Here is a 25,466-nt window from a genome sequence, read left to right on the forward strand (position 1 = left end):
GAATTCTTACTGGTTAGTAGGCGATCAAATACTTATGTCATGCAATAAAATGCTAATTCATTATTTAAATATCATACAATGTGATTTTCTGGATTTGTGTTTTAGATTCTGTCTCTCACAGTTGAAGTGTACCTATGATAAAAATTACAGACCTCTACATGCTTTGTGAGTAGGAATACCTGCAAAATCTGCAGTGTATCAAATACTTGTTCTCCCCACTGTACATGGCTCCTAGGGGCAGGGCTGAAGTCGTGCAAAGCTAGACTTCATCAATAAGAAGCAAAGAAGAGCCAGGCTGAAGTTTGCAAAAGACCATAAGGATTGGACCGTAGAGTAATGGAGTAAGGTCATCTTCTCTGACGAGTCAGATTTTCAGCTTTGCCCACCACCTGGTCATCTAATGGTAAGACGGAGACCTGGAGAGGTCTTACAAGCCACAGTGTCTCGCACCCACTGTGAAATTTGGTGGAGGATCTGTGAAGATCTGGGGATGCTTCAGCAAGGCTGGAATTGGGCAGATTTGTCTTTGTGAAGGACACATGAATCAAGCCAAGTACAAGGTTATCCGGGAAGAACACCTGCTTCCTTCTGCTCTGACAATGTTCCCCAACTCTGAGAAATGTTTTTTCCAGCAGGACAATGCTCCATCCCACACAGCCAGGTCAATCAAGGTTTGGATGGAAGACCACTAGATCAAAAACCTGTCATGGCCAGCCCAATCTCCAGACATGAACCCCATTGAAAACCTCTGGAATTTGATCAAGAGGATAATGGATGGTCACAATCCATGAAACAAAGCCGAGCTTCTTGAATATTTGTGCCAGGAGATGCGTAAATTCACCCAAAAGCAATGTGACAAACTGGTGGAGAAAATGGCAAGATGCATGAAATCTGTGACAAAATATCACAAATATTCATTTCTGAACTCTTCCTAAGTTAAAACAAGTATTTTGCTGTTGAAAAATTAAAATGAATTTGTTTTCTTTGCATTATTTGAGGTCTGAAAATAATGCATATTTTTTGGTTATTTTGACCAGTTGTTGTTTTCTACAAATAAATGCTCTAAATGACAATATTTTTTATTATAGATTTGTAAGTACTGTTGTCAGTAGTTTATATAATAAAACAAAATTTTTCATTTTACTCAAACACATACCTATAAATAGTAAAACCAGATAAACTGAACATTTTGCAGTGGTCTCTTAATTTTTTCCAGAGCTGTATGTTGAAGATTGAACCTAGGGCCTTCACAGGGGCGTATATTTTGGACTGGGGCCGGAGTGGGTCATGAAAATCCCCGGATCCATTGACCCTGACCCCCCCAATAAGCGTCACAAACCTAAGCCCTTGGGCCTTCATAAGCCCCAGTAATAAGTAAGTAAAATACCAGTCAAAGGTTTTCAAGGGATTTTATTTATTTGTCTTTTCTCCACAGTGATAAGGAAATACTGTAACACATGGAATCCTGCTGTAACCAAACATGTTTCTACAGATAAAAATAAATTTTATATTGTAGATTCTTCAAAGTAGCCACCCTTTATCTTGATGATAGCTTTGCACACTCTTTGGATTCTCTCAAACCACTTTTAGCTGATACTGTATGTCAAAGATTGAGAAAGTATGTTGAAGTTCAAACATGAGGCCTTTGTAAGCTCAAGTAATAAGTATGTCCAACACTGAACCTGGAGCCTTTGCAAGACACAGTAATTTGACTATATACTGTGCAGTATGCGTCCAGGACAACACCCTTTACATATTCTCATTATTGGTCAGATGATCTAACCGAAAGGCAACCTGAGCCATTCCCAGATATCCAGTGAGGTTTACACTGTGTTTAATAATAACAAAGACAAAAATACACACTGATATGAATCAGAGTATTTTGGCAAAATAAAGGAAGTGCTGAATATTATGAGATATTATGTGTTTTGAATGTCATATTAAATGTGCCAATATGTGAATAAACGTGATAACACGTAACTAAACACGAAACCACAAGCAGTGTTTCAAAGCAATTACATTTTGTACAAATTCTATATGAAGTGTAGTGATATTTTAAACCTTTTTTGTAAGGGTAGTCATATTATTATTAAATGAGGGTTGTTTCCATTAACTGGATTTAACATTAGTTTGCATTGCATTCGTGGTTTTATATGGTTAAGTCAGTATGCATGCGTGTTTCTTTATCAACTTGCTCACTGTGAAGAATACGCAAGTGAAGAGATTCCGCATTACGTCATCGGCAGAGGCCACATACTCGAAGCAAATGCTTGGCTGCGCTACTTGAAAATTTTCATCACAGCACCACTGCAATAGTCGTCCTTAATAACAGGAGTAGTACAGTTCTAGGGTTAATGTACAATTAATTAAAAAAAAATATCATCGAAATAATTTACATGGATTCGGGTGACACTTCTATCCTGGATGTAAACAATGCAGTTTTATGACCATGCCTCGAAATCCTGGTAAGTACTAGACAGCACAAGTGCTTTGCAACATCCGTAGTGGAACGACTCTATCACTTGTGTGAAATCCAAGTTACTGTTATAAGAACTAGTAATATCGACATAATAAATGTACCACGAGGCAATCGTGTCAATTATAGGAGTCGAACTATTTACAATTTGGCGGATGTAAAACAACATTTTACACGTTTGCAGAGCTGTCGTGACTGGGGACAGGGGACGGGAACCTGTTCTTGAAATGTTTGTACACAGCGTGTATTTGACAAGAAACATTTAAATGTAATGTTCTTGGCATTTCACACTGTCAATAATACTGTCTCTCAGTTCACCCTGAAATACACCATCGCTGAGCTCTATATATTCTAGATGAAGTAATCAAGTAACTGATTGTGTGTCACGGAGCTGGCGTGGTTGTACAACTGTAATAGCATCATCAACCAACACTTGTGTATACATCAGCATACATTTCCCACCCATTGAGTTTGTCTGTCTGTTTATTCTTCTCTCATCAAGGAGTTCAGAAAACAGTTCTGTTCTGGAATAATAACCATAAACATGTCATAAACACACTTAATTCTTCCCAGCGTTCCAGAATTGTTGTCTTGGGGAGCAAAGAACCAATATTAAAGGAGTGCATTGAGGGGCCAGAGGCCCAGACCGCAACTCAGAGACAGGGGAGTCTAGTTCAGTGTATTAAGGCAGATACAATTTTTTTTCTGAGACTTAATATAAATACATAGAACAATATGGAATGGCTGTTTTTTTCTTTTTCTGATTGCTGTACAGTTAACGTCATGACTAAACAAACCTGACAGCTCTACACAGTGGTTGAAACTCAGATGCCAGCATACAATAAATGACCATACTGTATAAATAACTCTGGGTAATTAGTGGATAAAAGAACTGTACAGCTGCAGCATGTAACTTCTGTTCAAGTCTGCTATGGAAAAAGGCAAAGCAGTAACAAAAGCAACAGCTCATGTCTTGGAAATACTGTACCCCTGAGTTTGTTTTCTTAGCCTGTGTTAAAAATAGATCAATAATATAAATAAGAGACTAGTATGGGAATGGTTCAGCTTGCCTGAAATTCAGTTAATAACTGGGCAAAGAGTATATCTCTCTGCAGTCATTAATGGGATCACATTTTAATATCTTTAAGAGAAACTGACTTTAGCATTGGTTTTATTCTGGCAGGGGTGGAGCTTCATTCACAGTGTTTATTGTTTCATTGCAGTTATCTTCTAATACTGTGAGGGTATGTGACACTGGCACAGAGCAGGAGTAACGCTTGCTGGGCAGATGCCAAGTGAGAGGTTGGAAAGGGGCTGCAACTGGAGAGCCAGTAAAGCTGTACAAGAATGTGGAGCCCTACTCATTTGAAGTTAAAGATAGAGGCAGCAGCACAAGCTGTGTCTTGACAGTTTCTAATTTCAGATCTCTGACTGCAGCTAAGCTAGCCACAGTTTAGCTGAGGACGGGTCTCTGCTTTTGTTGTCTTGTTAGAGACATCTTCATGCTCTGTACTGTTGCTATTTAGATGAACATGCCTTTGGAGTTGCACACAGACATACAGGCAGACTAGAAGAAGGTGAAGGAGACAGAGGTACATTGAGAACATGGTACATTCTGAAGGGTATGTTTAACATTGACAAGTGTGTCATCTGGTTTTTGTTGTTTTGTGGTAGAAGAGCAAATGTAAGGTAGATATTTGGCATAAGGACGTGGCTTTATTCATTTGTGATATAAATTGGCATCCTGATTTATGTGTGTGTTACCATATTATCATTAGTTACTATGTGACACCTCAAGTATATTGTGCTAAGATGGTTAATGGATGATTCACAGATTTTTTTTGAATGTATAACATCTGTTATGTGAATGCTGTGTGTAGGATTGAATGTGCTAAGTGGCCAATTTGTTACCATAGAAGGCATCACTCTGCAGACAACTGGCTGCGTGCAAATATAGTATTCATTTTTGTACAGTACCTTGATCAAGCATTTCAAATGAAACTTTTGTAGGTTCCTGCATGTAACCTGAGGCCACTGCATAATATTTGTGAAAGGGAAGGGATACATCTACAGCCTTACTTTGGGAAAAGTAGCTAGTCTTAGTAGAAATAGTAGGCAATGTTGTTTGCTCCACTAACTTTGGTCCCATCTAAAGAGAGACCAAAGGGGCCTCCCTTGTTTTTGTGTATGTTTAAGGATTGGAGGGACTAGGCTCTTTGCTACCATGGCAACTAACCACATGACTAGGTGTATTAGATTGCCTTGGACAGTGTGCAGCGAGGCATGATGGGAGCATTCGCTAGCTCTGCCACTCTGCCCTGTGAAACACTTGTCCTGGCCTCACTCAGGTTTTGCAGTGCCCCCCCATAGTGACGGTCGGCAGGCGCCTGATGTGGGTTTGCGTGTTCACCTGATTCAGGGTCCTGTTCAGGTAAGACGTCTTGTGTCACGTCGCCATGCATTTCACTGAAAATGGACTGTGCTAGCCGGAAGTGTTCAGCACTGATAGAGAGGGTTCCCCTGGGTGGTGGAATTCATACCACGGAGGATGTTTTGTGGAGGCCTCTTCAGAGCTGATGCTGTGTCTCGTGGTTATTCAGATTAAGTGTGTGTGTGAATATGTGTGTGTGTGTGTGTGTGTGTGTGCTCGTATGTGTGTTTGTGTGAGTGTCAGTGATTACATGTCAGTGAGCCCAGTTGAGGCTTCGTTAATGGTCAGACCGGGTCAAGTAAAAGGGGGTACTAGTTGTGAAAACAGTAGAGTGGCTGTTGCCGAAGTGGTGTCAGATTTTCACTGCTTTATGTTTGCCTAAGAGACTTCAAAAATAATTTGGTCAGGATGTAAGTGACATGGTAATAGTTGTTGAAGAGAAGTATCCCTACTATGTGAGTAATACGGTAACTACTAGCATGCTGGTAAGTTACGAGTGTTACGTTAATGTGTTGTCTTACTGTTGTAAAATGTCTGTGAAGCAATACTGTACTGCCTGCACACAATAATTACAGAGTCATTCATCCATTTCAAAAGTGTCACTATTAGGGCTCAATTACTCAAAGAATGTAAAGAATGTTCTTCCTTTTAATTCAAAATGTCGCGGGCCAGTGAGCGTAATCATGCTAAGTCATCACTCATGAATAGTCTCTCTGTTTTCAGAATGATTGAAGATCGTGGCAGGAGTGGCCACGTCATGGCTGATAGACGACAACTGTTCGCAGAGATGCGTAAGTGTCCTGGCCACATCTCTATAAAGAGAAGAGGACCACTTTCAGAGTATTGCAAATAAATCTGACTTGATAGAATCCAGGCCAACACAAAAGAACAGCATAGTTTCATTGGTAAAGATTCACAGGAATGTATTGCAAAAAGACAGGCACCAGCATGGACATAATGAGGCATAACTCTTCTCAATAACTCCATAAGTACATAAGCCTAATTTCTGTGTTACTATCCTTCATTTTGCCTTTCACCGAATATTTTTTCTCCTACAGGGGCGCAGGAGTTGGATTCCATAAGATTGTCCACATATAGAACAGCTTGCAAACTCAGATTCGTTCAAAAGAAGTGCAACCGTGAGTACAACGTGAAAGCTCTGTCTGAGGTTTGATCGTGATTGTGTCACTTAAAAGACACAACTGAACAGGGAAAGTGTCCATGCCTGTCTGTTCTATCCTTTCACAGTCCATTTGGTGGACATCTGGAACGTGATTGAGGCGTTCCGAGAGAACGGCCTGAACACCATGGACCTTAACACAGAGTTCACTGTGGCTCGCCTGGAAGCAATACTCTCCACCATATACTACCAGCTCAACAAACGGATGCCCACCACCCATCAGATTAATGTGGAGCAGTCCATCAGTCTGTTACTCAACTTCCTGCTGGCTGCCTATGACCCGTGAGTGTCCACCATAACCTCGCCACTGTGTGACGGTCACTGAGCATGACGATGGGGTAGCTTGTTCTTGCTTTTGTTTGTGTGTGTGTGTGTGTGTGTCTGGGGGGGTGCGGTGGGGGGGCGAGTTGTTTGGGTGTGCGTTCATGTGTGTGTCTCATTTAATTTTTGATTTGTTATGTGTAAATCAGAGCTTTGACTGGAGAATGGTAGTGCAGACTGACTGTTGTTTTAACTATGTGAAAGACATGGTTGTGCCAAGTGATCCATCTGATTTAAGACAGGATAAAGTACACAGAGAAAATAACAGTGGTGATGATAAATGCATAAAAAACACTCTTTGTCTGTTTTTACGGCTGAGACTGCGGCATTAGACAGTTATAAGGACTTCTTGTCGAGGTGTATATGTTACTGCAAGAATGATTGCTGTATTGTATATTCTTGTGCAGAAGTACAGAAATACTAAACACATTTCCTCTTTTAGGGAAAGCCTTGGAAAAATCTCTGTCTTTGTTGTGAAAATGGCCCTAGCAACCATCTGCGGAGGGAAGATTTTGGACAAATTAAGATGTAAGAATTAACATTTTCATTAAGATTGTGAATTATAGGGAGAACGGCATCCAAGCCCTTACACACATGGACATTGGCCAGAATGGATAGGGTGAACTCAATTTATCGTGAAGAAAAAAAAGAATTGAGTGAAAAGCATAGTGCTTAACCATGGTGGCAATTAAAAGGAACAGTTTGAAGATTATGGAGATATTATTAGATCAAAGGATTACCTAACACAAGACTGAATCCTAACATGAATGTCAAGTGTTTGAGTGAGAGGAGTAAGAGGGACCTCCAAGCTGCCACCAACGTCTCCATTATGACCAGAATCATCTCTTAACTATCAGGTTATAGCTCTCTAACTGTGCCGCTGAGGAATTAAAACGAGCACACTTGTATCATTGCATCCAGACATCACACAATTACTGATGTTGCTTGTGCATTCCTAAAATGGCCCATTATAAATAGCAATCTGGGTCAGATGGCCATGATTTAAAGGCTGCTCTGTTGTCAGCATAACTAGCTAAGCTTAGATAGTAAGATCGTCTTGTTTTAGGCTTTCACAAGGCAATTTAGAGAAGCAGATTGTTATTTTAGTATGCACACAATACAGCCATGAGTGCAGTCTGGTGCGTGTTCTGCATCACCTGGTTTTCACAATAGACAAACACAGGCTCCTTATGTTCAGGACAACTCAAGCTATGACACCATGCCATTTTGGAACTGTACCTTAGACATTGTGATCTTGAACGCTGGCAGTGTATGTAACATAATGTCAAGTTGTCATTTGGACTCATAGGTGTGTGGATTGCATGTATGATATCAATCAGTATTTATTATTATCTTCAACATCACAAGTTTCAAAATACAAAGACTCCTTTGTAATTACAGCATTTCCCTTTCAGATGACCTAAAAGTAGCAAAAGTGTCCCAGGCCAGAAGTAGGGATGTGCACAACTGTCCTCTAATATCCTTACAGCAGCGTAAAGTTGCATGTTACTGCAGAGCGACCGTGTTCCAATTTACTATCCAAATCTGCCATTTTGAACCAGTATACAGGTTATGAGTGTAATGACCAACAAATCTGTTTATTATCTTCCTTGCAGTTATCCTTAATGTTTGTTTTGTCAGTGAAGAATTTAGTGGAACGGTACAACTGAGTTTGTTCCAAGTTGGTTTTTCATTGAATATCCCTGTCTGCCTTTTGTTCCTGGAAATAAAAACAAGAACCTTCATTCTCCACGGCTGAGAGGAGACATTATTTATAATCAGAAGGATGGGGCTTATTACATAATCCACCGGTATATTGCGGCAGAGCAGCCGTGGCATCTCGGAGGGAAAATGAAAGGATGGCTAGGGTGTTTTAGCATGTGTTTTTGTGGTAATTACTTTGCATCCCAATCCAGTGTTCATTTGTCGGAGTCATTTAGTGAACGCACTACACACAACGATTGCGCTATCTAATGCTGCGCCAGCTAACAATGGTGACAGCTGACATTTAATTGGTTCAATTAATTGTATACTTTGCAGTTGCCACCCCCTAACTCCCACCTCTTTTCTGCCCAGATATCTTTTCACAGATATCAGAGCCTGGTGGCATCATGGTGTACTCCCAGTTTGACCTGTTTCTGAGGGAGGTTCTCAAATTACCAATGACTGTTTTTGAGGGACCTTCCTTTGGCTACACTGAGCAAGCCACAAGAAGTTGCTTTGCACAGCAGGTTAGAGTACCACACGACACCGGAAAATGGCCTAAGTCAATTGATGAATGAATTTGCGGATGCTGTACAGTGACTGGAGGTTTTAACTGTGTGTGAAACATCTATGGTTTATTGGTAGTTATGATGCTAACCGATGTGTGACGTATGACCGGGCCCGCTCTGCTGTCTACAGAAAAAGGTCTCCCTCAACATGTTTCTGGACACTCTGATGTCGGACCCCCCGCCCCAGTGTCTGGTCTGGTTACCACTCATGCATCGCTTAGCTAATGTGGAGAATGGTGAGCCACCACCCCGGCACATTGACACCATTCAGGGGATGGTGGCGGGAAGGAATGCTGGCTCATCCACAGTGCAGGAGACGTACATGCTAATGCACGCGACCACACAAACACATGTTTGCTTTCCATCCTTGTGGGGACCAGAAAATGGTTCCCTGCTTTCCCTATCCCCTAACCCTGAACCTAACCATAACCTCAATAACCTAACCTTTATGCCCAAACCTAACCTAGCCTTAAGACCTAAACCTATCGTCTTAACCTAAGACTTACTCCTAATTACCCTAAACTTAATCTGTAGGATGGAAATATTACTTTTCCTTGTGTGGACCAGCTGAAACGCCTTGTGGGAATGAAGTTGTACTCTTGGTGGAGACTTCTGGATCACACAAACACTGACACAAGGACCCACAGATGCACCTTTCCGTCCTCACCCCCTCCATCCCCCCTCACGAATAACAATGAACAGAATAAAAGTTGCACACACGCGCACAACATTCCCTTATCAGATGCAAATAAAAGAAAAAGCCTTTCCAGAGATTTGTATTATTGACCACAGGTGTGTGTGTGTGTGTGTGTGTGTGTGTGTGTGTGTGGCCCTCTTCGTCTGTCCCTGCAGTGTTCCACCCAGTGGAGTGTTCCTACTGCCATAGTGAGAGCATGATGGGTTTCCGTTACCGTTGCCAGCCATGTCATAATTACCAGCTCTGTCAGGACTGCTTCTGGAGGGGGCATGCCAGCGGTTCCCATAGCAACCAGCACCAAATGAAGGAATACACGTCATGGGTAACAGATCTGGGGAGGAGGGGGTCCGGGGGGGGTGGGGGGGGGGCGTGACTGCGTCAGGCCAGCCAGCGCAGCAGCCATTTCTGCTCCGCTTCAGCCAGTGCAGTGCTCGCGTGCACGATAATGACCCAGGCTTGATTCCCTTTACATTTTTGGTCATCTGCTGTATGAAATCGTTACTCTTTTGTCAGTCTCTCCGCTTGCTTTTGGTAATCACACATCTTTCTGTGTTTCTCTTTCAGAAATCCCCCGCTAAGAAGCTATCCAATGCTCTCAGCAAGTCCCTGAGCTGTGCTTCCAGCAGAGAACCTTTACACCCCATGTTTCCCGACATGCCAGAGAAACCTTTAAACCTAGCCCACATTGTGTAAGTAAAACGCTGCTCCGTTTTGTTCCATTGTAATTCTTAAATACTTTAACACGGTAATCTTTGGATTTGAGAACATTCAACCTTGTCATCCTAATATGCATCCCAACATCACTTATCCCCAAAGTTGAAACACTTCATAAACTTGTTAAAACTTGGAAAATATATCTATATGACTCCAAATTCATTACATCTCCCCAACTGTCAAGTAACAAGAATTGATGGAGACACAATACATTTCAGACGCAGTAATTACGACAATTGGTAAAATATGTTTCCTCTGTGTTTTCTTTGGTGTTGTGGAAATTGAAAAATGACAAAAGCCATGTTCTTTTAAACCTTTAACAATTGAGGTATAATAGGGGCCTCCAATTGCCCATTCCTGATTTAGACCTTTCATGTGAAAGACAGTACTGTTGTACCACTCAGTAGGGCTGTTGTAGAGCACGCATGGGTGATTGTAACACGTTTCTTTGTTCTTTTCTTGCTGCACAATAGCGACACTTGGTAAGTTTGCTTTGAATACTTGCCTAGAATATGTAGAACTCCTGTGCATACCAAGGGTATAGTCTGTAATATATTGTAGGACACACCTGTATATATAAAAGGTAGAACACACCTGTACATATAGAAGGTACTGTATAATATATGTAGGACATGCCTGTACATATAAAAGGTACAGTGTAATATATGTAGAACATGCCTGTACATATAAAAGGTACAGTGTAATATATGTAGAACATGCCTGTACATATAGAAGTACAGTGTAATATATGTAGAACATGCCTGTACATATAGAAGTACAGTGTAATATATGTAGAACATGCCTGTACATATAGAAGTACAGTGTAATATATGTAGAACATGCCTGTACATATAGAAGTACAGTGTAATATATGTAGAACATGCCTGTACATATAGAAGTACAGTGTAATATATGTAGAACACACCTGTACATATAGAAGGTACTGTATAATACATGTAGAACACACCTGTACATATAGAAGGTACTGTATAATACATGTAGAACACACCTGTACATATAGAAGGTACTGTATAATACATGTAGAACACACCTGTACATATAGAATGTACAGTATAATATATGTAGGACACACCTGTACATATAGAAGGTACTGTATAATATATGTAGAACATGCCTGTACATATAGAAGGTACTGTATAATATATGTAGAACATGCCTGTACATATAGAAGGTACAGTGTAATATATGTAGAACATGTCTGTACATATAGAAGTACAGTGTCATATATGTAGAACATGCCTGTACATATAGAAGTACAGTGTAATATATGTAGAACACACCTGTACATATAGAAGTACAGTGTAATATATGTAGAACATGCCTGTACATATAGAAGTACAGTGTAATATATGTAGAACATGTCTATATATATAGGAGGTACAGTGTAATATATGTAGAACACACCTGTACATATAGAAGGTACAGTGTAATATATAAGTAGAACATGTCTGTACGTATTGAAGGTTCAGTATAATATATGTAGAACATGTTTGTATATATATATATATATATATATATATATATATATATATATATATATATGGTATAGTGTAATATATGTAGAACATGTAATTATATAGGAGGTACAGTGTTATATATGTAGAACATGCCTGTACATATAGAAGGTACAGTATAATATATGTAGAACATGTCTGTATATATAGGAGGTACAGTGTAATATATGTAGAACACACCTGTAGATATAGAAGGTACAGTGTAATATATGTAGAACACACCTGTACATATAGAAGGTACTATATAATACATGTAGAACACACCTGTACATGTAGAAGGTACAGTATAATATATGTAGAACATGTCTGTATATATAGGAGGTACAGTATAATATATGTAGAACATGTCTGTATATATTGGAGGTACAGTATAATATATGTAGAACATGTCTGTATATATAGGAGGTACAGTATAATATATGTAGAACATGTCTGTATATATAGGAGGTACAGTATAATATATGTAGAACATGTCTGTATATATAGGAGGTACAGTGTAATATATGTAGAACATGTCTGTATATATAGGAGGTACAGTGTAATATATGTAGAACACACCTGTAGATATAGAAGGTACAGTGTAATATATTTAGAACATGCCTGTATTTGCAACTGGTTTGCCGTTTAGTTCAGATTTCAGCCTCAGTTATGTTGTCCCTTTGTTTCACACGTCTGTTACTTTTTAGTTCATGTAAACAACAGGATTATGAGGATGACGTTAGGATGACCTTGGGAGGAATCCACACCCACACTTTGTTTACTTGACAATATTGACCCAATCAGTAATTGCAGCTATTGTGTCCTAGTTTCTAAGCCCCATTCAATGATCCTCCAGGCCTCTGAGACTGAGATCAGAAAGTAGCAACCACCCACGCACATACATACATTCACACTTCCTATCTCTCTCTCTCTCTGCCTCTCCCTCTATCTCTTACACACACACACATACTAGTTTTCCTTTTTTCTCTTACATGCACACAAGTGCATTCGGTCATGTTGGCTGTTTGAACATCACCGTGTTTTGTCTTCGGCACAGGCCTCCCAGACCAATGAACAGCACCAATGACTTCATGCTCTCCCACTCCATGCCTACATCAGGGAACCCTTACTCTACTAAGCAGTAAGTATCTGACACCAGAAAGACCACAAAGGCTTAGGATGCCTTCGGGTTACCTGACTATATGTATCTGTTATTGGTAGATAAATCCTCTTATGTCCCCTAAAAAGACAGTGATTGTATATTTCATTATGAAATCCAGCGTTGGTTGAGGTGTGTGTGTGTGTGTGTGTGTGTATGGGTTGATTGTGCTACTCGTTTCATGGTCCTCACTCTTTTGTCTGGTGTAAATAGCTTGCCTTATAGTACCAAGAATAAGGAAGGTGAGCAGAGAAAACAGTTTTCTAGGGACGCTCCAGATCTGTTGAAAGGGAAGGGGTAAGTAACCCTAAGGAGCATATAACAATGGTTTGGTGACTCAAATGCATGAACTAAAATGAATCTAGACTGCGTGTATGAAGTGGCACGCTGTTACCTATTCAGTACGTCACTTTTGATCGCGGCCAGAACTATTATTGAACTGAACAAAAATGTAAAGGCAACGTGTGAAGTGTCGGCCGCGTGGCTCACAAACTGAAATAAAAGACAGAGCAGCTGATTAAACAGCACAATCATTACTGGGTGCACCTTGTGCTGGGTACAATAAAAGGCCCCCCTAAAAGGTGCGTTTTGTTCGCACAGACAATGCAGCAGATTTCTCAAGTACTGAAGAAACATGCAGTTGGTCTGTTGACTGCATGCATGTCAACTTCAGTTTTTGCCAGAGAATATAATGTTCATTTATTTGCCATAAGCCTCCCCCGAAGTCATTTTAGAGAAGTATGACCTAACGATCACAGACCACATGTAACCACGCCAGCCCAGGATCCCCACATCTGGCTTGTACACCTGCAGGATAGTCTGAGACCAGCCCCCTGCACAGCAAATGAAACTCTGGGCTTGCACAACTCTAGAATTCATGCACAGACCATAATAAACATACCATGGAAGCACATCTGCGTGCTCGTCGTACTCACCAGGGTCTTGACCTGACTGCAGTTTACCGTCTTACCTGAGTCCTGGTTTCAACTGCACCATGCAGTAACTCAGTAAAATGTTGTTGTTTTTTTGTGTTGCATTCATATTTTTGTTCAGAATATACAGGGAATAGTGTGCCATTTCAGGTGCAGACATATATAGAGTGTAAATCACAGTGCTCATTTACACAATGAAGCCATTAGCTCTAACTTCCTATGGATGGGTTTACACAATAAAACTCTTCCCGCTTCTTATGGATGAGTTTACACAGTGAAACGCGAGGTGCAATTTCAAAGACACTAGATGGTGCATGCATAGTAAAGACCATTGACCATTCATTAGGGTAGAGTATCTATTACAGTGCTTTTATAGGCGTCTCGCATTACCTGCAAGATTGAAACTGATGAAATTCACTAGTTTTATTATTTCCTTTTCTCAGTTTACTTAACATGTACTAAACATAATCATTCTATCTCAGTACAATGATTGACAAACACCTACAAACAATAGTATATGTTGCACTGGCTGTCATCTCAGCTTTGGACTCATATAGTTAAAAGTAAATGGTTTATCAACACACACACACATACACACTCACACACTGAGTAGAGCCAGGAGGGTTACAGGAAAAGTTACATACATGGATAGCAGTTATCACTCTGTATAGGATGAGCTGTACCTGCACTCCTGACTAATGTAAGAGACAAAGGCCCCATTGGTTTAAACTCTGATCCCATTCATGGAGCCAGTTTTGTTTAGATATATGTACATTAAGTGGATGTGATGATTAGTGGAGGTTGTATGGGGTCGTTACAGGGCTGAGGTTGGGTTTTGGACTTGGGAGTCAATGGTGCCCAGCAGAAATTGCTCGTTGTTGCATTGAAATGCTTTGGCTCTAGCTGATGTGACAGTGCATGTCTAGGATTTACATCTGGAAGCTTGATGTTATTTTGAGAAAAAGTAATGTCAAATGAATTACCTGTCTACCTATATATATTCAGTGAATTATAATACTTCCCCTGTTAAAAACCCAAATATAATTGAGATATTCCTAGAAGATACATGTTAACGTATAAATGTATGTTCTTGTGTTTCTTTCTGTGCACTACCATTTTTGAAAGTGTAGTACTGGATCTCATTCTGATTCTGGGTGTTTCTATCACGAGAGAAAAAGACAGACACTTCCCAAAGGGATTGCACAACACAGCTGTTTTCTTCTATCAACTCATTCAATGACTTCAAATAGTCATTCTGTTCTCTCCAGACCTGTTCTTTCCCAGTACTCTCTTTTCCTTCCTGTTCTCATGTTGTGTGTGGTTTGTGTTTGTGTTGTGCAACCCTACGCTGTTCCAGGTTCAACTACAGCCTCGATGTGGCTGATAGACTGGCTGATGAACATGTTCTCATTGGGCTGTATGTGAATCTCCTTCAGAACAACCCCACATCATGGTTAGTGTGGATTCCTCTGTCTGTGAAGTTCACACAGTGGAAACTACTAGCTATTGTGACAGTGTTTAGACTCTGGCCAGTGCTCTCCCATTACTTATTACAGCTACAAGCCTTAAAACTGCACACACGACTCATCAAGCAAGATGAGTAGAGGATGTGCATTCACAAACTACTGACTTGTCTATTAACAGCTAATGTACGCTACTCTACTGTAGCCAAGCTATTACATGATGTAGCACTTTTGTCATACAACATACTGGTTTTGCCAGCTGTTGTGTTACTTTCTGAAGGCCAAATCAGGCGCTATCTGACAACTTTTTACAGGGTTATACAGGGTTGCATTTGTTTTCTCTTCACATTGTACAGAATTCCGTACTTTTCCTTTGTTACTCTAATAAATGGCAGAAATCATTTATTTTCAGACATCTGAGAGTTTATGTTTCTCTGCTTTAAAACATGTTGGACTTTTACAGTAAATTGTTTGATTGGAGTTGGATTCTTGGACTTAAGACATGTGTAATGACATTAGTTTCAGTTTGTTCTGGACAATACATTTCAATACTTTTGACCATGTTGTAGTTTATTTCTCTGAAGGGAAACTCCAACCATAACAGTGAAATCTACTGACCGTCTACTTAAGTATCAGTCTGAAAGGATCATTTTCTTAGGGTGAGCAGATCATTTGCTCTGGTCCTTGCTGCTCCTACATTGGGTTGACTCCATCTCTGATGACTCTGTTGTGGTATTATCTTAGAGATCTTTCTGCTGACGAAAATACAGGTTCAACTGCATTTAACATTTCTTACCATTTGTATAAACTGAATGTTATTCCAAAGTGTGTATACTGTGAGTGTATGAATATGTGTGCCTGACTGTGTGTATGTGTGTGTGTGTGTGTGCAGCAGCTTTAAGGCTTTGGGAAAATGGCTAAGATTTTGCCCCTAAATAGCATCAACAATTAATTTTGGAGTTAGCTTTAACAGAGGTACAAACGTCTCTAATCAGTGTTTGTCACGTAAATCCATTATAATTACATGAATAGACACTGTTCCAGTAACCCATTACCATGGGGAACTTCCCATCCAATATTTTCTTTACAGTGATGTAAGTACAGAACTGTACCTTGCTGAATTATTTCCTGGTTGTACGTCTAGCTGCAGTACATCAGTGCTGTAAAGATGGCACCGTGACCGTCTCGTCTTCTCTCACACCCGTTGATCAGTTTGCTGGAAAGCGGGAGCCACCAGGACGAAGAGCACAGTCTCATCGCCCGCTATGCTGCTAGACTGGCGTCGGACGCAGCCGCTGCGGTGAGACACACGTGCTATGTGAGGGTTGAGCGTGGAGAAGACAGGTGGAGCCCTTGAGGCACAGGGCTGGGCCGCGCCGTTAGATAACGTAATATGTCCCCTGTGTGTTGTGGTATGACGCCACAGGAACGTTTTATGTCTCCGTGTTACGGTAATGAAACGACAATGTCCCGTGCCTGTGTGTGATGTCATAAGGTCTCATGTCTTCGCGTTTTACAGCAAGCCCAGCAGCAGAGGGTCCCGAACGACATTTCTTTCTCGCTGGACGCCAACAAGCAACAGAGGCAGCTGATTGCTGAGTTGGAGAGTAAAAACAGGTCAGCAGCATACTGCCTCATGTTTTCAGCCCTGGCACCGTGCACAGTTACAAGAACGATGATAGGTTACATAATGTTGTAGCCAATGCTGTGATTGCTAGTTATTCAAACGTGCTAGTACTGGATAAATGTCAAATGAACCACTCTAGTTTGTTATGTAGAAGTAGAGTTACTGTAGTCGAGTTAGCTAGTGGAGCACACCTTTAAAGGAAAGGTCTGAAGAAAACCTGACACGTCACACATTCTTCAACCGGCGCGTGTTTAATTTATCACAGGGAGATCTTGCAGGAGATCCAGCGCCTGCGAGTGCAGCATGAGCAGGCCTCCCAGCCGCCCACAGTCACAGCCCAACAGAACCCCACTCTACTGGCTGAGCTACGGCTCCTCAGGTACGTCTCTTGTTCCTAAAAAACAAACGTTTCCAGGACCGTTTAAATCATTTCATATATGGTTGCCTTCGCGCCATTTCCCCCCCTCTATCAGGCAACGCAAAGATGAGCTGGAGCAAAGGATGTCTGCTCTGCAGGAAAGTCGCAGGGAACTCATGGTACAGCTGGAGCAGCTCATGCTGCTGCTGAAGGTGCGTTAACAACAACACTCATGGTACATGATCTACAGTGTCATTTCCAGTGAATCAACCACTAGAGGGAGCACTTATTCAACTCTTACTAAGGAAGCTTCCTAGTCTTCGCTAAATCCCGCCAAGTTGCTGTGGTCTCGACAGCCCTTCTAATCCTTTGAACAGATTGTTCTGTAATTTCATCACTCTTTCATCACTGATTATTCAGGTCATTTTTAACAGTTGGCCTCTAGTGTGTTAGTTAAAAGGACTTGACATTACCTATCAAATTATATAGTAAAAACAACTTTTTGGTCTCTTACCAACATTCTGTGAAAAGTTTAACATACAGTACACAAGTATTGTCGCCTGTGATAAAGATAATCAAAAACATCGGTGAACAAATTTCATGTCATCTTTAACTCAAAATATGAGACATCCAACTTTGCATTGAAGTGCATTTTATGAAGAATAATAATGAATGAATTAATAAATAGTATTCTCAAAAACATGTTATGATTATTACCCCTGCATTTAGTACTTTGTGTTAGGGCTTGGCGATATCGACAAAAAACTTGGGTCCACTTACCTAGATAACAATATATATTCTTATCGAGGTACTTTAATGTACTTTAATGTTACACTAATTTAGTTAGCAAAATGTCTTAACCACATTGGATTATGGCAAAATTGTACTTAGCCTTTTTTAACACACAGGTATTGTGATATATATTTTTATCCAGGTAATTGGGTTCACTTATCACGATACTGTGATTGTTGATATTGAACAGCCCTAGTTTGTGTGGTCTGGTGCTTGGCAAAGTGGGTGGAGCTTTTTCCTGCTTGTTTTGCCATGACTGTAGTTCTCTACGAGCAGGGCCACAGTGTCTCCCTTTCTCATCTACATTGTTTTACACTGCAATACTTTATGTGCCAGGAGACTAGAGTCAGTCCCATATTGTGATTGATTTCATTCAAATTCTGACAGTCAGTCACAGCAACAATATATGGGCAATGGGGTTTAAAGATGTCTGACGTTAACTGCTTACTGTAATGGTTAAAGTGGTAAGGCTATCAATGTAATTACTCAACTAAATGGATCAGTGCTAATCCAGTTAGCCCTACCTAGCATGACAATGCTAACATCAGACTTCAGACTTGCTATAGGCCTTCTACGGTAGGGTAGAAAATCCCAAAGGTTTTTTCATTGTCTTACTTGATTTATTATGTAATTTTTTGTTTTTGTGATGGTACATGAATAATGTTTTGTCTTAACAGGAGGAGGAAAGGAAGCAAGCTGTAAGTCTTTTTGTGAAACCTAAAAATAATGAATTGAATTTTCCTTACAAATAGATATGAAGAGATTTGGGTCTAAATTAATGTGGTTTGGTTGTGTGGTTTTTCCTGACACTACTTGATCAGCTCAGATCTAAACTCAGAAGGAAGACGCCAGTTAAACTAACAGCATGCAAAAATCTAGGTAATGTGTGCTGTTAAGAAATCTCCAACGCATTTTGGCATGTGTGACAAGTTTATTGCTCACCAACCATCAAAGTATTTCTTAATAAACGTGCTAAACCTAACAGCTTTTTATATTTAAGCAGACTACTCAACTGGCATGAAGTTGAGGAATGTTTGCTCCTTACTGGGTGACACTAAGATCAAACTCTTGAAGGTTTTAATCAGTGATGTTAAATAGGACCTTGAGTTTAACCTGACCAAAATAACTCCACATAAAGTCCTGTAGAGATCACAAAAGAAATGCAGTTCTCACTACTACCACTACAGACAGGAAGTAACACCTACAGCCACACTGAACCCCTATTTCCTATTTCAGACTCAAGGGCCTGGGTCCCCCCGTGCGTCCCCCAACCACACGGTCAGCCGGCCCATCCCCATGCCAACCCCGTCAGAGTCTGCTGGCACCACGCCCACTCACACCCCTCAGGACTCACTCATGGGTGTGGGAGGGGACGTGCAGGAGGCCTTTGCTCAGGGTAATACACGCCTGTATTCACAGAAACAAACACACACAAACAGTTAACAGTTAAGTTTTTGGGTTGTGGTGCTGCCCTCATAGAGCCTCTGTTCCATTCCTAGGAGCCAGGAGGAACTTGAGAAATGACCTCCTTGTGGCTGCGGACTCTATCACCAACACTATGTCTTCACTGGTTAAAGAGCTCAACTCAGGTGACTCTATCACCAACACTTTGTCTTCACTGGTTAAAGAGCTCAACTCAGGGGACTCTATCACCAACACTATGTCTTCACTGGTCAAAGAGCTCAACTCAGGGGACTCTATCACCAACACTATGTCTTCACTGGTTAAAGAGCTCAACTCAGGTGACTCTATCACCAACACCATGTCTTCACTGGTTAAAGAGCTCAACTCAGGTGACTCTATCACCAACACTATGTCTTCACTGGTCAAAGAGCTCAACTCAGGGGACTCTATCACCAACACTATGTCTTCACTGGTTAAAGAGCTCAACTCAGGGGACTCTATCACCAACACTATGTCTTCACTGGTTAAAGAGCTCAACTCAGGTGACTCTATCACCAACACTATGTCTTCACTGGTCAAAGAGCTCAACTCAGGGGACTCTATCACCAACACTATGTCTTCACTGGTTAAAGAGCTCAACTCAGGTGACTCTATCACCAACACTATGTCTTCACTGGTCAAAGAGCTCAACTCAGGGGACTCTATCACCAACACTATGTCTTCACTGGTCAAAGAGCTCAACTCAGGGGACTCTATCACCAACACTATGTCTTCACTGGTTAAAGAGCTCAACTCAGGGGATGCGATGGTCAAAGTGTGTCTGACTGACTATTGCTCATCCTCACAAAATGTTTACACTATGTTTTTTCTCCTTCAGAGGCTGGAAGTGAATCAGAGAGCAACATAGACTCTCAGATAGATGAACTGGTCTCCTCTCCCACTTCTGATGTTCTAGCACAGATGACCACTAAACCACGGTAAACACTTTTTGTAATGGACACAATGGCCCTCATTTATCAAAAGTGCGCACGTTTTAAGTTAGTGCGGAAATGCGCAGAAAAGAAAATCCTAACGCACTGACAAACTAAAAGATATGATATATTATGACCCACTGTAAAAAAAACAACAACATAATAATTACAAACTTTTGTGTTTATTTTTGTGCAACATGGACTTCAATGTTTAATTTGTGTGACTTTACCAAAGCATTTGATTTATATGTATTCCTTCAGATGCGAGCCTGTGCGCTTTACATGACGTTTCAGGGTTAGGCTCGACTGGGTTCAGTAATAAAAGGCTTTTAATGACCAAAATATAATTCAGACTGACAAAATAATATAAATGACATTCTTCTTCTTTTAAATAATAATAATAATAATAGAAATAATAATAATAACGACATTCTTCTTCTAAATAACAATAAACGTCATTAATAATAAATATCATAAAATAATAAGACGAATATTACAAATTGTCATGCAATTATTAATGTGAATGAATGGTACTCCACATCACATCATCATCTTTTATTCCCCTTTTAAACTGCCAAATAAAACAATTTTATTTCTTTCTACCTCCCTGGTGATCATCTCAATCTCCACGTCAGAGAAGTTTCTCTTTTTTGCCGTCTTCCGTGTGTCCATGGCGTAAAATGAGGTCGTGGGGGAAGCGGAGACTTGAATATATAGGGGCGTGTTATTCTAATGACGATCGTTTTCAGCCGCGGCATTTATCAAGGGCAGGTATTGCGTACACCTGGATTTTAAAGGTACGCACAGCTTCATAAATCAGGCGGTGAGAGGAGTGTAAGCAAAATCTTACGCCAACATATACGCCTGTTTCTACGCCAGAATGATAAATGAGGGCCAATGTGCGGAAGAATGAAACTATGATTCATCCTGAAGGCTATTTACAGTTGAGGTCGGATGTTTGTTAACATGATCTGTGGAGTGCTTGAAAAATTATTTTTAATGACTTCCATCTAGGTGTAAAAACCACTGTGAGTTTAAAAAATGTTTTAGTTTTAATAACTGTATGTATGTTAATGTTGGATCTATCTCCATGGTATTGGTACCAGGAATCCTGTTGGAATGGAGGAGTGCTATGAGAATGACCTGGTTCAGGTGCTTGAGGATGAGCTGAAGATGGAGGAACTACTGAGACGTAGACCGGAGCCGGAGAAAACCTGTATGGTGGGCTGTGATTTTATATAGTTAAAATTGGGGGCATTACAAAACCTATGACATATTCCTTGAATTCTTCAATCTTTGTCTTGGCTATGGTCCTGGTGCCATACAGGTGACTTTGCAGAAATGACCACGTTGAACCAGGTTCCTGGTAAGTAGCGTATATCTTTATATGTATGTTTTTACAATTTGATTAACTGTTTGAAATTCTGAAATGTACACTCTGAGGCCAGTTCATTAGGCAAGATAGGACACCTTTGCTTCCAGAACAGACTAAAGTCTTTGGGGTGTGCGATCTATAAGGTGTTGTGCAAGATGGCATTATGCACATGCTTTTCCATGCTCTTCCATCTTATCTAAAAGATGATCGATTTGGGTGTGGTCTGGGGACTGTGTAGATCACAAAAGCAAATTGAACCAGGATAAGTCATTCCAGGCAATGTCTTTCCACTCCTCAGTGGTCCAGTGTTAATGATTACATTCCCAACAGCTTCTTCCTACTTAGTTTTAGCTGATCAAAGTAGAATGCGGGTGGTCTTCTGTTGCAATAGTCACTTGTTTGGCACAACCCTGAAGGTTAAGTGAGCAGTGTCTGCCCTGCTGTTTATATAGCAAGTTATGGCCTCTTGTCTCAGTGTCTGCTGGACTATCATTTTTGTGAAACTAATAAACTGACCACTGAGTGTATTGTGTCTTATCATGTTAAAGTATATTCCAACTCTGAAATGTGCAGAGTATGAAGTGTCCTATCTTTCTGAACAGGTAAGCAATATGCAAAGCAAAAAAAAAATAGAAACACACTGGATGATGAATGAAAAGAGATGTCACATAGAAGGCTGTGAAGAGATGTTGGTCCAAGCTGAAGAGGCGGCATGAAGGAAGTTATGAGACGCTAAATCCAACCGTAGAATAGTTATAATATGTAAAGATCTATTTTTTAAACCAACAACAGCATAATTAAGTGAATACTGTGAACTGAAAAGATTATGAAACAACAGAGCTCTCTATTATACCACCAGTGCCATAATTTATTGGAAATTATTTGTTGATTTTTAAATCATATACATTTTTGGTACGATTTGATGAAGAATTTTGCAGGTATATGCTGTAGTTGTGTTGTGGATAAACCTGGTCGTTGTCTTTTGGTTGAGATTGCTTTTCCATCCAAATGGTGAACACAGTATAACTGTGTTAATTGGGGTACTGTCTATAACCCAGAGGCTACCTACCTCCATTATAATTAGTTGAACTGCTATGACCAGGTTGACCCACTAATTCAAGGATTTCTATTTATTGGTGTTGTGTGACTTCTTAGCTTTTCTTTTAATTACTGATTGAAAGAGTGGCTTTTCAGAGTTTGCCAGCTCTGGATGGGGTTCAAACGGTCAATACTGAGGCTCCCAAGTGGGGCAGTGGTTTATAGCACAGCATGGCAGTGCTACTAAATCACTGGTTCTACCATGGTCACTGCATATTGACGGCAAAGGGGAGTTCAGTGACTCTTTCTGGATTGGGGGAGGGATAGGCGGACAGGGTTACCTCTCCCCTCCAATCTTTTGTGTCTGACTTAAGTCCTGGTGGATTGAGCCTTGTGATGAGAAGCAAAACACCTGAGTGGGGTATGTTTAGGTGGACACGTCCTCATCCTTGAATCTCCAAAGCCGCTCAGAGTTGCATTGACGAGACAGTAGTCACAATCTGCAGCAAGCAGCTAACATTGTTCCTAGAACTATAGAAATGCAGGTCCTTATCACTGTCAAAATATTAGTTTCTATTTCATCCAGAAATATTGCCTAATTGTTAATAGTACTGTATAAGGTAAGACAGTTTTGCAGGAACAACATTATTTGCATTGATCTGCATTTAGTGTTTTCCATATTGCAGATATTATATTGAATTCCACCTGGATATTGAGCAGGTATGTAATGCTAAGAGAATGAGAACGTAAAGAAAGAAAATAAGGTAAACTAATGATAAATCTAAATGCTGGAAAGTGATATTGCCTACTGAGGATTTCTTTTTATTGATAGCCATGTGTTGACTAAGAGGTTTAGTTGAGATTATTTTATCATTAGCTGCTTCAGATCTGAAGATATGATGACGCAAATTAAATTAGAGAACAGCATCTTAATGATTGAATTGACAACATTGTTCATAACACTCATAAAACTATATATTATTGCAAGAACAAAGAACAAGGTTGGTTTACATGTTTCATAATCAACATCTAATGTTTTGCCATATATTTTGAATTTGCATTGTAATTGAAATGTTCTGACCAAATGATTCACTATTTATCTACTCAAATCTAGCTCAAACACTGAAGGGCACATGCACACTTGATACCCATGTTCATTTGCTTTTTTTTGTTTAAACTGTTACTCAGTCACTTTAAAAGTGTCGCAAGCCAATTTGAAATCATAAATGTGCGTATATCTGCTATGATTTTTCAAGCTAGTTTATATCAGTGATTTTGCATGATGTCGATGGTGCATAATAAAAAATGGACACAACGTGAAAAAGATGTTGCCTATGAGCTCTTTGTCTCTTCTTTCAATCACTTATGAAAGGAACAGGCACATCCTGAAATAGCTATGTATAGTATCTCACAAAAGTGAGTACACCCCTCACATTTTTGTAAATATTTGATTATATCTGTTCATGTGACAACACTGAAGAAATGGCACTTTGCTACAAGGTAAAGTAGTCAGTGTACAGCTTGTATAACAGTGTAAATTTGCTCTCCCCTCAAAATAACACAACACAGCCATTAATGTCTAAACCACTGGCAACAAAAGTGAGTACACCCCTGAGTGAACATTTTCCAGCACTGCCTTAACCCTTTTGGGCATGGAGTTCACCAGAGCTTCACAGGTTGCCACTGGAGTCCTCTTCCACTCCTCCATGACGACATCACTGAGCTGGTGGATGTTAGAGACCTTGTGTCCTCCACCTTCCGTTTGAAGATGCCCCACAGATGCTCAATAGGGTTTAGGTCTGGAGACATGATTGGCCAGTCCATCACCTTTACCCTCAGCTTCTTTAGAAAGGCAGTGGTCGTCTTGGAGGTGTGTTTGGGGTCGTTATCATGTTGGTATACTGCCCTGCAGCCCAGTCTCCGGAGGGAGGGATCATGCTCTGCTTCATTATGTCACAATACATGTTGGCATTCATGGTTCCCTCAATGACCTGTAGCTCCCCAATGCTAGCAGCACTCATGCAGCCCCAGACCATGACACTCCCACCAACCTGCTTGACTGTAGGCAAGACACACTTGTACAATCTCTGCAGCAATGCTGGCAGCACGCATAAGTCTACTTCCCAAAGACAACCTCTGGATATGACGCTGAGCACATGCACTCAACTTCTTTGGTCGACCATGGCGAGGCCTGTTCTGAGTGGAACCGGTCCTTTTAAACCACTGTATGGTCTTGGCCACTATGCTGCAGCTCAGTTTCAAGGTCTTGGCAATCTTCTTATAGCCTAGGCCATCTTTAAGTAGTAATAACACATCAAGACTTTTTTTCAGATCCTCAGAGTTATTTGCCATTAGGTGCCATGTTGAACTTCCAGTGACCAGTATGAGGGAGTGTGAGAACGATAACACCAAATTTAACACACCTGCTCCCCATTCACACCTGAGACCTTGTAACACTAATGAGTCACATGAGTTGAGTTATTTTGAGGGGACAGCAAATGTACACACAAGCTGTACACTCACTACTTTACATTGGCGCAAAGTGTCATTTCTTCAGGGTTGTCACATGAAAAGATATACTCAAATATTTACAAAAATGTGAGGGGTGTACTCACTTTTGTGAGATACTGTATGTGTTTTAAACAATGATCAAATACAGCATATCAGTTTAGATTCCAATTTGAGTTCACATAGACTTGATTTATACTGCTCCACATTCATTATCTGTCAATACATCTGTT

The 25,466-nt window shown here is 40.4% G+C and overlaps 1 protein-coding gene across 17 annotated transcripts; it reads left to right on the forward strand.

The window, feature by feature from the left end:
* The first annotated feature begins 2,254 nt into the window (after positions 1 to 2,254).
* dtna (dystrobrevin, alpha) lies at positions 2,255 to 24,043 on the forward strand. Of its 17 annotated transcripts, XM_020045519.2 has the most exons (25): positions 3,835 to 4,098; positions 4,825 to 4,907; positions 5,631 to 5,698; positions 5,966 to 6,046; positions 6,156 to 6,369; positions 6,851 to 6,936; positions 8,485 to 8,639; positions 8,812 to 8,917; positions 9,534 to 9,700; positions 9,943 to 10,067; positions 10,566 to 10,574; positions 12,664 to 12,747; positions 12,979 to 13,062; positions 15,055 to 15,150; positions 16,373 to 16,460; positions 16,680 to 16,777; positions 17,053 to 17,166; positions 17,261 to 17,357; positions 18,615 to 18,635; positions 19,174 to 19,333; positions 19,437 to 19,526; positions 20,219 to 20,318; positions 21,419 to 21,528; positions 21,640 to 21,678; positions 22,290 to 24,043. In XM_020045519.2, exons 3-25 carry the CDS (start codon positions 5,632 to 5,634, stop codon positions 22,340 to 22,342), a joined length of 2,244 nt encoding a protein of 747 aa, XP_019901078.1. In that variant the 5' UTR covers positions 3,835 to 4,098; positions 4,825 to 4,907; position 5,631; the 3' UTR covers positions 22,343 to 24,043. The 17 variants fall into 17 exon arrangements, with proteins under 17 accessions (XP_010883976.1, XP_019901078.1, XP_010883961.1 ...); XM_010885674.3 differs by lacking the exons at positions 3,835 to 4,098; positions 4,825 to 4,907 and adding an exon at positions 2,255 to 2,465; XM_010885659.3 differs by lacking the exon at positions 4,825 to 4,907.
* The last annotated feature ends 1,423 nt before the right edge of the window (positions 24,044 to 25,466 follow it).

This window comes from Esox lucius, chromosome 3 (assembly GCF_011004845.1).
Source record: "Esox lucius isolate fEsoLuc1 chromosome 3, fEsoLuc1.pri, whole genome shotgun sequence".
Lineage (NCBI taxonomy): Eukaryota > Metazoa > Chordata > Actinopteri > Esociformes > Esocidae > Esox > Esox lucius.